General features: G+C 48.0%; 1 protein-coding gene across 1 annotated transcript in view; it reads right to left on the reverse strand.

Moving 5' to 3' along the window:
• Positions 1-16,296, reverse strand: part of LOC137321658 (pecanex-like protein 1) — a 245,233-nt gene that overhangs the window by 216,856 nt on the left and 12,081 nt on the right. Inside the window, exons 3-4 of the mRNA XM_067984156.1 lie at positions 13,893-14,010; positions 7,169-7,208 (exon numbers count right to left, since the gene is read on the reverse strand). Of these exons, the coding sequence (XP_067840257.1) occupies positions 7,169-7,208; positions 13,893-14,010 (158 nt within the window). The remainder of the gene's footprint in view (positions 1-7,168; positions 7,209-13,892; positions 14,011-16,296) is intronic.

The following is a 16,296-nucleotide window of genomic DNA, read 5'->3' on the forward strand; positions in this document are numbered from 1 at the left end:
ACCAGCACCCATGAACACTGTCACACTGAAACCAGCACCCGTGAACACTCTCACACTGAAACCAGCACCTGTGAACACTCTCATACTGAAACCAGCACCTGTGAACACTCTCATACTGAAACCAGCACCTGTGAACACTCTCTCACTAAAACCACCACCTGTGAACACTATCACACTGAGATCAGCACCTGTGAACAGTCTCTCACTGAAACCAGCACCCATGAACACTCTCATACTGAAACCAGCACCCGTGAACACTCTCACTGAGACCAGCACCCATGAACACTCTCACACTGAAACCAGCAACCGTGAACACTCTCACACTGAAACCAGCAACCGTGAACACTCTCATACTGAAACCAGCACCTGTGACCACTCTCATACTGAAACCAGCACCCGTCAACACTCTCACACTGAAACCAGCACCCGTGAACACTCTCACACCGAAATCAGCACCCGTGAACAGTCTCACACTGAAACCAGCACCCGTGAACACTCTCACTGAGACCAGCACCCATGAACACTCTCACACTGAAACCAGCACCCGTGAACACTCTCACACTGAAACCAGCACCTGTGAACACTCTCATACTGAAACCAGCACCTGTGAACACTCTCATACTGAAACCAGCACCTGTGAACACTCTCACACTGAGACCAGCACTTGTGAACACTATCACACTGAAACCAGCACCTGTGAACACTCTCACACTGAAACCAGCACCTGTGAACACTCTCTCACTGAAACCACCACCTGTGAACACTATCACACTGAGATCAGCACCTGTGAACACTCTCACACTGAAACCAGCACCCGTGAACACTCTCACACTGAAACCAGCACACGTGAACACTCTCACACTGAAGCCAGCACCCGTGAACACTCTCACACTGAAACTAGCACCTGTGAACACTCTCACACTGAAACCAGCACCCGTGAACACACTCTCACACTGAAACCAGCACCTGTGAACACTCTCACACTGAAACCAGCACCTGTGAACACTCTCACACTGAAGCCAGCACCCATGAACACTCTCACACTGAAACTAGCACCTGTGAACACTCTCACACTGAAACTAGCACCCGTGAACACTCTCACACTGAAACCAGCACCTGTGAACACTCTCACACTGATACCAGCACCCGTGAACACTCTCACTGAAACCAGCACCCGTGAACACTCTCACACCGAAACTAGCACCCATGAACACTCTCACACCGAAACCAGCACCTGTGAACACTCCCACACTGAAACCAGCACCTGTGAACACTCTCACACTGAAACCAGCACCCGTCAACACTCTCACTGAAACCAGCACCCGTGAACACACTCACACCGAAACCAGCACCTGTGAACACTCTCACACTGAGACCAGCACCTGTGAACACTCTCACACTGAAACCAGCACCCGTGAACACTCTCACTGAGACCAGCACCCGTGAACACACTCTCACACTGAAACCAGCACCCGTGAACACTCTCACACTGAAACCAGCACCTGTGGACATTCTCACACCGAAACCAGCACCCGTGAACACTCTCACACTGAAACCAGCACCTGTGAACACTCTCTCCCTGAAACCACCACCTGTGAACACTATCACACTGAGATCAGCACCTGTGAACACTCTCTCACTGAAACCAGCACCTGTGAACACACTCACACCGAAACCAGCACCTGTGAACACTCTCACACTAAAACCAGCACCCGTGAACACTCTGACACTGAAGCCAGCACCCGTGAACACTCTCACACTGAAGCCAGCACCCGTGAACACTCTCACACTGAAACGAGCACCTGTGAACACTCTCACACTGAGACCAGCACCTGTGAACACTCTCACACTGAAACCAGCACCCGTGAACACTCTCACTGAGACCAGCACCCATGAACACTCTCACTGAGACCAGCACCCGTGAACACTCTCACACTGAAACCAGCACCTGTGGACATTCTCACACCGAAACCAGCACCCGTGAACACTCTCACATTGAAACCAGCACCCATGAACACTCTCACACTGAAACCAGCACCCATGAACACTCTCACACTGAAACCAGCACCTGTGAACACTCTCACTGAGACCAGCACCCATGAACACTCTCACACTGAAACCAGCACCTGTGAACACTCTCTCACACTGAAACCAGCACCTGTGAACACTCTCACTGAGACCAGCACCCGTGAACACTATCACACTGAGATAAGCACCTGTGAACACTATCACACTGAGATCAGCACCTGTGAACACTCTCACACTGAAACCAGCACCTGTGAACACTCTCACACTGAAACCAGCACCTGTGAACACTCTCACACTGAAACTAGCACCTGTGAACACTCTCACACTGAAACCAGCACCTGTGAACACTCTCTCACTGAAACCACCACCTGTGAGCACTATCACACTGAGATAAGCACCTGTGAACACTATCACACTGAGATCAGCACCTGTGAACACTCTCACACTGAAACCAGCACCCGTGAACACTCTCACACTGAAACCAGCACCTGTGAACACTCTCATACTGAAACCAGCACCTGTGAACACTCTCATACTGAAACCAGCACCTGTGAACACTCTCACACTGAGACCAGCACTTGTGAACACTATCACACTGAAACCAGCACCTGTGAACACTCTCACACTGAAACCAGCACCTGTGAACACTCTCTCACTGAAACCACCACCTGTGAACACTATCACACTGAGATCAGCACCTGTGAACACTCTCACACTGAAACCAGCACCCGTGAACACTCTCACACTGAAACCAGCACACGTGAACACTCTCACACTGAAGCCAGCACCCGTGAACACTCTCACACTGAAACTAGCACCTGTGAACACTCTCACACTGAAACCAGCACCCGTGAACACACTCTCACACTGAAACCAGCACCTGTGAACACTCTCACACTGAAACCAGCACCTGTGAACACTCTCACACTGAAGCCAGCACCCATGAACACTCTCACACCGAAACTAGCACCCATGAACACTCTCACACCGAAACCAGCACCTGTGAACACTCCCACACTGAAACCAGCACCTGTGAACACTCTCACACTGAAACCAGCACCCGTCAACACTCTCACTGAAACCAGCACCCGTGAACACACTCACACCGAAACCAGCACCTGTGAACACTCTCACACTGAGACCAGCACCTGTGAACACTCTCACACTGAAACCAGCACCCGTGAACACTCTCACTGAGACCAGCACCCGTGAACACACTCTCACACTGAAACCAGCACCCGTGAACACTCTCACACTGAAACCAGCACCTGTGGACATTCTCACACCGAAACCAGCACCCGTGAACACTCTCACACTGAAACCAGCACCTGTGAACACTCTCTCCCTGAAACCACCACCTGTGAACACTATCACACTGAGATCAGCACCTGTGAACACTCTCTCACTGAAACCAGCACCTGTGAACACACTCACACCGAAACCAGCACCTGTGAACACTCTCACACTAAAACCAGCACCCGTGAACACTCTGACACTGAAGCCAGCACCCGTGAACACTCTCACACTGAAGCCAGCACCCGTGAACACTCTCACACTGAAACGAGCACCTGTGAACACTCTCACACTGAGACCAGCACCTGTGAACACTCTCACACTGAAACCAGCACCCGTGAACACTCTCACTGAGACCAGCACCCATGAACACTCTCACTGAGACCAGCACCCGTGAACACTCTCACACTGAAACCAGCACCTGTGGACATTCTCACACCGAAACCAGCACCCGTGAACACTCTCACATTGAAACCAGCACCCATGAACACTCTCACACTGAAACCAGCACCCATGAACACTCTCACACTGAAACCAGCACCTGTGAACACTCTCACTGAGACCAGCACCCATGAACACTCTCACACTGAAACCAGCACCTGTGAACACTCTCTCACACTGAAACCAGCACCTGTGAACACTCTCACTGAGACCAGCACCCGTGAACACTATCACACTGAGATAAGCACCTGTGAACACTATCACACTGAGATCAGCACCTGTGAACACTCTCACACTGAAACCAGCACCTGTGAACACTCTCACACTGAAACCAGCACCTGTGAACACTCTCACACTGAAACTAGCACCTGTGAACACTCTCACACTGAAACCAGCACCTGTGAACACTCTCTCACTGAAACCACCACCTGTGAGCACTATCACACTGAGATAAGCACCTGTGAACACTATCACACTGAGATCAGCACCTGTGAACACTCTCACACTGAAACCAGCACCCGTGAACACTCTCTCACACTGTAACCAGCACCTGTGAACACTCTCACACTGAAACCAGCACCTGTGAACACTCTCACACTGAAACCAGCACCTGTGAACACTCTCACACTGAAACTAGCACCTGTGAACACTCTCACACTGAAACCAGCACCTGTGAACACTCTCACACTGAAACCAGCACCCGTGAACACTCTCACTGAGACCAGCACCCGTGAACACTCTCACACTGAAACCAGCACCTGTGGAAATTCTCACACCGAAACCAGCACCCGTGAACACTCTCACACTGAAAACAGCACCCATGAACACTCTCACACTGAAACCAGCACCTGTGAACACTCTCTCACACTGAAACCAGCACCTGTGAACACTCTCACTGAGACCAGCACCCATGAACACTCTCACACTGAAACCAGCACCTGTGAACACTCTCACTGAGACCAGCACCCGTGAACACTCTCACACTGAAACCAGCACCCGTCAACACTCTCACACTGAAACCAGCACCCGTCAACACTCTCACACTGAAACCAGCACCTGTGAACACTCTCACACTGAAACCAGCACCCGTCAACACTCTCACTGAAACCAGCACCCGTCAACACTCTCACTGAAACCAGCACCCGTGAACACACTCACACCGAAACCAGCACCTGTGAACACTCTCACACTGAAACCAGCACCTGTGAACACTCTCACACTGAAACCAGCACCTGTGAACACTCTCACACTGAAACCAGCACCTGTGAACACTCTCACACTGAAACCAGCACCTGTGAACACTCTCACACTGAAACCAGCACCCGTGAACACTCTCACACTGAAACCAGCACCTGTGAACACTCTCACACTGAAACCAGCACCTGTGAACACTCTCACACTGAAACCAGCACCCGTGAACACTCTCACTGAGACCAGCACCCATGAACACTCTCACACTGAAACCAGCACCTGTGAACACTCTCACACTGAAACCAGCACCCATGAACACTCTCACACTGAAACCAGCACCCGTGAACACTCTCACACTGAAACCAGCACCTGTGAACACTCTCACACTGAAACCAGCACCTGAGAACACTCTCACACTGAAACTAGCACCTGTGAACACTCACACACCGAAACCAGCACCTGAGAACACTCTCACACTGAAACCAGCACCCGTGAACACTCTCACACTGAAACCAGCACCCATGAACACTCTCACACTGAAACCAGCACCTGTGAACACTCTCACACTGAAACCAGCACCCGTGAACACTCTCACACTAAAACCAGCACCTGTGAACACTCTCACACTGAAACCAGCACCTGTGAACACTCTCACACTGAAACCAGCACCCGTGAACACTCTCACTGAGACCAGCACCCATGAACACTCTCACACTGAAACCAGCACCTGTGAACACTCTCACACTGAAACCAGCACCCATGAACACTCTCACACTGAAACCAGCACCTGTGAACACTCTCATTCTGAAACCAGCACCTGTGAACACTCTCACACTGAGACCAGCACCTGTGAACACTATCACACTGAAACCAGCACCTGAGAACACTCTCACTGAGACCAGCACCTGTGAACACTATTACACTGAAACCAGCACCTGTGAACACTCTCATACTGAAACCAGCACCTATGAACACTCTCACACCGAAACCAGCACCCGTGAACACTCTCACACCGAAACCAGCACCTGTGGACACTCTCACACCGAAACCAGCACCCGTGAACACTCTCACACTGAAACCAGCACCCATGAACACTCTCACACTGAAACCAGCACCCGTGAACACTCTCACACTGAAACCAGCACCCGTGAACACTCTCACACTGAAACCAGCACCCGTGAACACTCTCACACTGAAACCAGCACCTGTGAACACTCTCACTGAGACCAGCACCCGTGAACACTCTCACACTGAAACCAGCACCTGTGGACACTCTCACACCGAAACCAGCACCCGTGAACACTCTCACACTGAAACCAGCACCCATGAACACTCTCACACTGAAACCAGCACCCGTGAACACTCTCTCACACTGTAACCAGCACCTGTGAACACTCTCACTGAGACCAGCACCCGTGAACACTCTCACACTGAAACCAGCACCCGTGAACACTCTCACTGAGACCAGCACCCATGAACACTCTCACTGAGACCAGCACCCGTGAACACTCTCACACTGAAACCAGCACCTGTGGACATTCTCACACCGAAACCAGCACCCGTGAACACTCTCACATTGAAACCAGCACCCATGAACACTCTCACACTGAAACCAGCACCCATGAACACTCTCACACTGAAACCAGCACCTGTGAACACTCTCACTGAGACCAGCACCCATGAACACTCTCACACTGAAACCAGCACCTGTGAACACTCTCACACTGAAACTAGCACCTGTGAACACTCTCACACTGAAACCAGCACCTGTGAACACTCTCTCACTGAAACCACCACCTGTGAGCACTATCACACTGAGATAAGCACCTGTGAACACTATCACACTGAGATCAGCACCTGTGAACACTCTCACACTGAAACCAGCACCCGTGAACACTCTCTCACACTGTAACCAGCACCTGTGAACACTCTCACACTGAAACCAGCACCTGTGAACACTCTCACACTGAAACCAGCACCTGTGAACACTCTCACACTGAAACTAGCACCTGTGAACACTCTCACACTGAAACCAGCACCTGTGAACACTCTCACACTGAAACCAGCACCCGTGAACACTCTCACTGAGACCAGCACCCATGAACACTCTCACACTGAAACCAGCACCCGTGAACACTCTCACACCGAAACCAGCACTCTCAGGATCGAAGGGAAGAGTGGGAGAAAAACACAGTAAAAGAGAACATTCAAATACCTTTGAGCGCTTCTGCATCTTTAGGATTCGTTGGCAGATCCTATTTGGAAGAAGCAAAGACTTCAGTACAATAACGGGAACAGGTATAAAAGAAACTTTCAAGTGTAGCTTAAACATGTGCCAACGCTCAGTAAGAAAATTCAAATAGTACGACAAAAATAAATCGAGCTTTTCATTTAATCTCAGTCCTGTTTAGCGGTTAAATATGAGGAATTACAATGCTGTCAATACACAATACCAGATTGGGTCTGACATCGGTCCATTTTTTTTAACCCAGTCCGAGAAGTTTGCTTCTGCTTTTGTTGGACACAAATCTTTTCCAAACTCGATCTCGAAACACCCATCAGGAGATCAATGAAGTTCATGCTGAATTGAAGAGGTGTTTGTATTATTTACCCTTCACTATTATCAGTCTACTTAAAAAAAACAATTCCTACTAAAATTTACATGCTTTCGTTTTTTTTCTGCTTGTTTATTCAGACATTTCCGCAGTGAACATTGATGGCATTCAAGAAATGAGCTTGGGAGGAGTTAGAGAGCCTGACCCTAGGGGGGAGGGAAATTGGTGATACAATTATGAATCCATTCCTTTCAGCTAGTTTCTCTGATGGCATCATAAGCACTCACTGTTCAATCAAAAGTTTTTATTTTAAGAACAGAAATATGGACAAAAGTATTTTTAAAGGCGTCGTGATGGCTTAATCCCTCTAACTTGACAGCAACTTTCAACAGCAGCTCTTTTTCAAAAGTTGATTGACAAAGCATTCGCCACTTTGAATGGGAATCTACATACATTTACCAATCTGTAGTCCCACGAGATAGGTAGGGTTACAACGATAGAACATGTAATTGTTCTCAAAAGGGAGCCTTCATCTTCATTCTGAATTAGAATTAAGTGCAAACATCCAGAAGCTACACTTTCAGGAGAGTTATTTTTAGCTCCAGCAGCTTACATTTTCTTACACTCACTCTCTGTCTCTCACACACACACACAGATACACATAGACACAGACAGATACACACACAGTCAGATACACACACACATATATAGACACAGACAGATACACACACACACACACACACACACACACAGATATACACACACAGTCAGATACACATACACACACAGACAGATATACACACAAACACACAGATACGGACACACACATCGATATATACACACACACAGACACACACACACACACACACACACACACACAGATACAGTCACACACCACACAAATATACGGACACACAGATATACACACAGATATACATATATATATACACACAGACACAAACACACACACAGAGACACAAACACACACAGATACACACACACACACAGATACACACACAGATGATATACACAGAAATATACGCACACAGATACACATACACACAGGCCAATACACACACACAGACAAATATATACACAGAAATATACACACACATACACACACAGATACACATACACACAGACCAATACACACACACAAACACAGACAGATATATACACACAGAGACACAAACACACACAGAGACACACAAACACAGGATATATACACATACAGATATACACACACACGCACACACACAGACGGATACACACACACACACAGATCTACAGACAGATGCACACACACAGACAGATGCACACACACAGACACACAGATATATACACACAAGAAAGATAACACACACAGACAGACACACACAAACACACACAGCTACACACACAGATATATGTGCACACACACACACAGATACACCAGAGATACACATACACACAGACCAATACACACACAAACACACACAGATATATACACACACAGACAGATATATACACAGAGACACAGAGACACACAAACACACACTCACACAGATACACATACACACAGACAGATATACACACATACATACAGATACACACACAGATCTACACACACACAGATTTACACAGAGAGATACACACACACACAAACACAGATATATACACACACACAAACACACAGATATATACACACACACAGACAGATAACACACACAAACACACACAGATACACACACACACCACAGATACACACACACACCACAGATACACACACACACACCACAGATACACACACACACACCACAGATACACACACACACACCACAGATACACACACACACACCACAGATACACACACACACACCACAGATACACACACACACACCACAGATACACACACACACACCACAGATACACACACACACACCACAGATACACACACACACACACCACAGCTACACACACACACACCACAGATACACACACACACACACACCACAGATACACACACACACCACAGATACACACACCACAGATACACACACACACACCACAGATACACACACACCACAGATACACACACACCACAGATACACACACCACAGATACACACACACCACAGATACACACACACAACAGATACACACACACAACAGATACACACACACAGATACTCGCACAAATACACACATGGATACAGACAGAGACACACACAGATATACACAAGTACACACACAGACAGACATACAGGTACACACACACCACAGAGATACACACAGACAGATATTACGCACACAGACAAGTACACACACACACACACACACACACACACACACACACAGATATACATACACAGATGTACACGCACAGACAGATATGCACACACACAGACACATACACATACACATATCTTCAGCCAGAAATGCCGAGTGGATGATCCATCTTGGCTTCCTCCTGATATCCCCACCATCACAGAAGCCAGTCTTCAGCCAATTCGATTCACTCCACGTGATATCAAGAAACGGCGGAGTGCACTGGATACAGCAAAGGCTATGGGCCCTGACAACATCCCGGCTGTAGTGCTGAAGACTTGTGCTCCAGAACTAGCCGCGCCTCTAGCCAAACTGTTCCAGTACAGCTACAACACTGGCATCTACCCGACAATGTGGAAAATTGCCCAGGTGTGTCCTGTCCACAAAAAGCAGGACAAATCCAATCCGACCAATTACCGCCCCATCAGTCTACTCTCAATCATCAGCAGAGTGATGGAAGGTGTCGTTGACAGTGCTATCAAGCGGCACTTACTCACCAATAACCTGCTCACCGATGCTCAGTTTGGGTTCCGCCAGGACCACTCGACTCCAGACCTCATTACAGCCTTGGTCCAAACATGGACAAAAGAGCTGAATTCCAGAGGTGCGGTGAGAGTGACTGCTCTTGACATCAAGACAGCATTTGATCGAGTGTGGCGTCAAGGAGTCCTAGTAAAATTAAAGTCAATGGGAATCAGGGCGAAAACTCTCCAGTGGCTGGAATCATACCTAGCACAAAGGAAGATGGTTGTGGTCGTTGGAGGCCAATCATCTCAGCCCCAGGGCATTGCTGCAGGAGTTCCTCAGGGCAGTGTCCTAAGCCCAACCATCTTCAGCTGCTTCATCAATGACCTTCCCTCCATCGTTAGGTCAGAAATGGGGATGTTTGCTGATGATTGCACAGTGTTCGGTTCCATTCGCAACCCCTCAAATAATGAAGCAGTCCATGCCCGCATGCAGCAAGACCTGGACAACATCCAGGCTTGGGCTCATAAGTGGCAAGTAACATTCGCGCCAGACAAGTGCCAGGCCATGACCATCTCCAACAAGAGAGAGTCTAACCACCTCCCCTTGACATTCAACGGCATTACCATTGCCGATTCCCCCACCATCAACATCCTGGGGGTCACCATTGACCAGAAACTTAACTGGACCAGCCACATAAATATTGTGGCTACGATAGTAGGTCAGAGGCTGGGTATTCTGCGGCGAGTGACTCGCCTCCTGACTCCCCAAAGCCTTTCCACCATCTACAAGGCACAAGTCAGGAGTGTGATGGAATACTCTCCGCTTGCTTGGATGAGTGCAGCTCCAACAACACTCAAGAAACCCGACACCATCCAGGACAAAGCAGCCCGCTTGATTGGCACCCCATCCACCACCTTAAACATTCACTCCCTTCACCACTGGAGCACTTTGGCTATAGTGTGTACCATCTACAAGATGCACTGCAGCAACTCGCCAAGGCTTCTTCGAAAACACCTCCCAAACCCGTGACCTCTCCCACCCACAAGGACAAAGGCAGCAGGTGCATGGGAATACCACCACCTGCACCTTCCCCTCCAAGTCACACACCATCCCGGCTTGGAAATACTTTGCCGTTCCTTCATCGTCGCTTGGTCAAAATTCTGGATCTCCCTTCCTAACAGCACTGTGGGAGAACCTTCACCACACGGACTTCAGCGGATCAAGGCGGCAGCTCACCACCACCTTCTCAAGGGCAATTCGGGATGGATAATAAATGCTGGCCTTGACAGCAACGCCCATATTCCATGAATGAATTTTTAAAAATATACACACACATACGCATACTCACACACATACATAGTCTCCATGGCTCTGTGTGCCTTCCTTCCAGTTAACCACTGAACGTGCCAATGAGTGACCAAGAGATGTGCTTGTGTATGAGAATTCAATGGATTTTTTAGCCAAGGCAAGCACTCTCTCGGCCATTTCATTAACACAGTAACTCTGGTGGGAGTTGACAACACTTATCCCAACTGTATCAGGTGAATGCAAATGAAAGGCAGGCTCAGGACTAAAGCCCACGACCATCTGACTGACCAGGGAGCCAGCTGCCAATTATGGTCACTGCAAATTAAAATATATATTGGGATTTGATCTTCACATGCCACAGGGAACCTTCATTCCTTCAGAGCGTGGAGAATATCACAGCCAGCCGTGAGCCATCATTCAACACTGGAAATTTCCCTCTAAGTGATTTTTAAATAATTAGGACATTTTTGAAAGATCCATACATATTTTACCAATTCAGAAATTATTTGGCTACATTGGCTCCCGGTCCGGGAATGCCTCAAGTTTAAAATTCACATCCTCGTGTTCAAATCCCTCCATGGCCTCGCCCCTCCTTACCTCTGTAACCTCCTCCAGCTCTACAACGCTCCGAGATCTCTACGTTCCTCCAATTCTTGCCTCTTGTCCATACCCAATTTTCATCGCTCCACCATTGGCAGCCATGCCTTCAGCTGCCTAGGCCCCAAGCTCTGGAATTCCCTCCATAAATCTCTCCACCTCTCTACCTCCTTTAAGATACTCCTTAAAACCTACCTCTTTGACCAACCTGTCCTAATATCTCATGTGGCTCGGTGTCAAATTTTGTTTGATAATCGCTCCTGAGAAGCACCTTGGTACGTTACTGTTAAAGGCGCTAGTTGCTGACATCATTGGTCAACAAGCACTGCAGGCTGCTTTGGGTGAAAGCTTTTTGAAATCTCTTTTTAGAGCCCCAATATAACTGTATTAATTTAGAGCTCTTCACATCACAAGCATCTCTGACCAGGAAGTCCGTCGACTGGTCGGTAAAACCGAGTCCCTGGGTTACTTTCCTCTCCCATTAATTGTTTTTATTATGCTCTGCCTCACTTCTTTGCGCACAATCTGATGGCATCTTAAATATCCCATTTTATATCCGTAGACTTCATTCTCGCCCTGCTGAGCCTGGGGTTTCCATGAAACAACACACCAGGCATACACACTAGGCTGCACATCGGGAGGACCCAGACATTTCTACGGGGCTGGCTCCACACTGATTTTGAAAAAGAACTTGCATTTATATCGCGCCTTCAATGACCTCAGGACGTCCCAAAGTGCTTTACAGCCAATGAAGTACTTTTGAAATGTAATCACTGTTGCAATGTAGGAAACACGGCAGCAAATTTGAGCACAGCAAGATCCCACAAACAGCAACGTGATAATGATCAGATAATCTGTTGGTTAAAGGATAAATATTGGCTAGGACACTGGGGAGAACTCCAGTGCTCTTCTTCAAATAGTGCCATGGGATCGTTCACGTCCACCTTAGAGGTTGAACTTCTCGTCCAAAAGATGGCTCCTCCGACAGTGCAGCAGTCCTGCAGCACTGCATTGGAGTGTCAGCCTGGATTTTGTGCTCAAGTCTCTGAGTGGGGCTTGAACCCACAACCTTCTACCTCAGAGGTGAGAGAACTACCCACTGAGCCACAGCTGACACTGCGTGCAAACGGTGGAGAGTGCATGAAAATGGTGGAGAGTGTGCAAACGGCGGAGAGTGCATGCAAACGGCGGAGAGTGCATGCAAACGGCAGAGAATGCATGCAAATGGCGGAGAGTGCGCAAACGGTGGAGAGTGTTCAAACGGCGGAGTGTGCAATTGGCGGAGTGTGCAAACGGCGGAGTGTGCAAGCGGCGGAGTGTGCAAACGGTGGAGAGTGTGCAAACGGCGGAGTGCGTGCAAACGGCGGAGAGTGTGCAAACGGCGGAGTGCGTGCAAACGGCGGAGAGTGTGCAAACAGCAGAGAATGCATGCAAATGGCGGAGAGTGTGCAAACGGCAGAGAATGCATGCAAATGGCGGAGAGCGTGTGAACGGCGGAGAGTGCATGCAAATGGCGGAGAGTGTGCAAACAGTGAACAATGCATGAAAACGGTGAGTGTCTGCGTTAAGCATGGCTGCTTGATGTATAAGCAGGGAGCAGATATTGCACGAAAATGAGTCGGCATAAAAATCGGCACAACCGTTGCTGCTCCATCAGGCAAAACTATTCGTTCCACAAACTGTGCTTTGTTGTCAAGGTACTTACTGAGTCATCGCTGACCACAGGGTCCAGCATGGACTGCCAGGAGCTGTGGTGGACTGGTGGTGTTGAACTATCCCTGCTGAACTCGGTCAATTGAATATCCTGCACACGATTCCTGTGACTTCAGCGAGAAACAGTCAATCATAAAAAGGAAGCCACAAAAACAGCCACACATTGAAACATTTACCAGAAAGACTTGTGACAACATAAGCTAGGGGTTTTACAGCTACAATAAGTCTTACTAACCTTTCACAACTTAGGAAAGACTCAGGTGTTGAATTATATTGGCATCACAGCCAATTGTTTATGCCAATATAATTCATAGATTCGATAATAACTTTCAAAAGGGAATTGGATAAATACTTGAAGGGGAGAAAATTTGCAAGGTTATGGAGAAAGGGACTAATTCGATAGCTCTTTCAAAGAGCCGGCACAGGCACGATGGGCTGAATGGCTTCCTCCTGTGCTGTATCATTCAATGAGCACTATGCATGGAAGACACTATAATCAATTGTAATACTTTTCCGTATAAAGTATGTGAGTATAAAGTAATTTGTACATTTCAGATTTTAACTGCTCCTTCCCAAAGGGAAAATATAATAATTAATCGAACTACAGCGAGGATAGATTTTTTATGTAAATTGGTAATTCTATACTTATCTCTCTTTGAAATCATCATTTTAGTTTGAAAATTGCTGCCCATACATCCTAATCAGAGATGCCATTGGTGAAGCACTGCTCTGATTTCAGGAGTGCTGCGGGGTTTGAAAATGATGCAAGGTGAGGTAGATGGTTTTGTGCCAAAGCACCATCCCTACGCTGTGCACAGTGCTTCATTACAGCGATATCTTGCTGTAAAATGCTGCTCTTCCGACCAACATTCCTCACTTTTCAGGAAGAAATTATCCATTGTCTGTCCAGCAGATTCAGGAGGTGTAGCTTGTCAGTCAATGGTGGGTCATCCCAGACCATCATCGACTGCTGCAGTGCAGGAGGGCCCAGGAATAGGGTCTGTACAGGACCTGTCGGGGAATCTAAAAACATTCAGCACAAAAAACAGGCACAACACCTTACAGCTCCGATAAATCATCAGAGGTGAGTGTCAGCCGTGGCTCAATGCTCGCACTCTCATCTCTGAGTCAGAAGGTCCTGGGTTCAAACCCCACTCCAGGGACTTCTTTTTAAAAAAATTAATTCTTGGGATGTGAGCGAAACTGGCAAGGCCAGCATTTAATACCCATGACTGGTTACAAGAGGCTTGCCAGACCACTTCAGAGGGCAGTTAAGAGTCAACCACATCGGTGTGGGACTGGAGTCACATAGAGGCCCAGACCAGGTAAGGACGGCAGGTTTCCGTCTCTAAAGGACATTAGTGAACCAGATTGGGGTTTTTCAGCAAATAATCCAGGCTGACACTCCCAGTGCAGTACTGAGGGAGCGCTGCATTGTCAGAGGTGCCGTCTTTCGGATGAAACATTAAACCATGGCCCCATCTGTCATCTCAGGTGGAAGTAAAAGATCCCATGGCACTAATCGAAGAGCAGGGGAGTTCTCCCCAGTGTCCTGACCAATATTTATCTCTCAACTAACATCAGTAAAACAGCTTCATTGGCCTTTTATCCCATTGCTGTTCGTGGGAACTTGGCCACGTTTCGTACATTACAACAGTGACTACACTTCAAAAGGTGCTATATAAATGCAAGTCCTTTCTTCCTATTTATCTCCCCTCCCCTCCTGAAGGTTCTGGTCTCCTTTTATGGGTCTATGCCGTCAGCCCACCTGTGTGAGCCTAACAGTGACCCGTCAGTAGGCTATCAGTCACACAGAGGCATCACAGCACAGGCCCTTCCTGCCATCACCCAAAGTACGCTTATAACCAGGGTCACTGGACAGCATTCGGACTTGAGAGCCCTGGGCCAATGGAGCATCCTAGTCACCTCTAGCTGACATCAGCTAACAGCACAGACTGGAGATCAAACCCAAAACTTTACTGATCCACATCTTTATCTTGGTTTTGGTCGTACAGCATTACCTCTCACTGTAATATTCCCTCCTTCGAGTAGGAATGAGTGCCCTGGCCAAACTGTTCTTCATAATCACCGTCAGTATCATTCTGTGTAACAGATGGCTTGCAACTGACCTGAAACCAACACCAATGTGAGGAGGGAGCCCACGGCCGAGTCAATGAAACTCGTCTTTATCTTGCCTTGAACAGGAGGAGGCCATTCAGCCCCTCCAGCCTGTTATATAAGAACCGGATGAGGCCAGTCAGCCCCTCCAGCCTGTTCCGCCATTCAATTAGACCATGGCTGATAGATACCTCAACTCCATATCCCTTTATCTATAACTTACTGATCACATTTTAAAATAAAAACACATGGATACATTTAGAACACAGGAATAGGAG

The sequence above is a fragment of the Heptranchias perlo genome, chromosome 5 (assembly GCF_035084215.1).
Source record: "Heptranchias perlo isolate sHepPer1 chromosome 5, sHepPer1.hap1, whole genome shotgun sequence".
NCBI lineage: Eukaryota > Metazoa > Chordata > Chondrichthyes > Hexanchiformes > Hexanchidae > Heptranchias > Heptranchias perlo.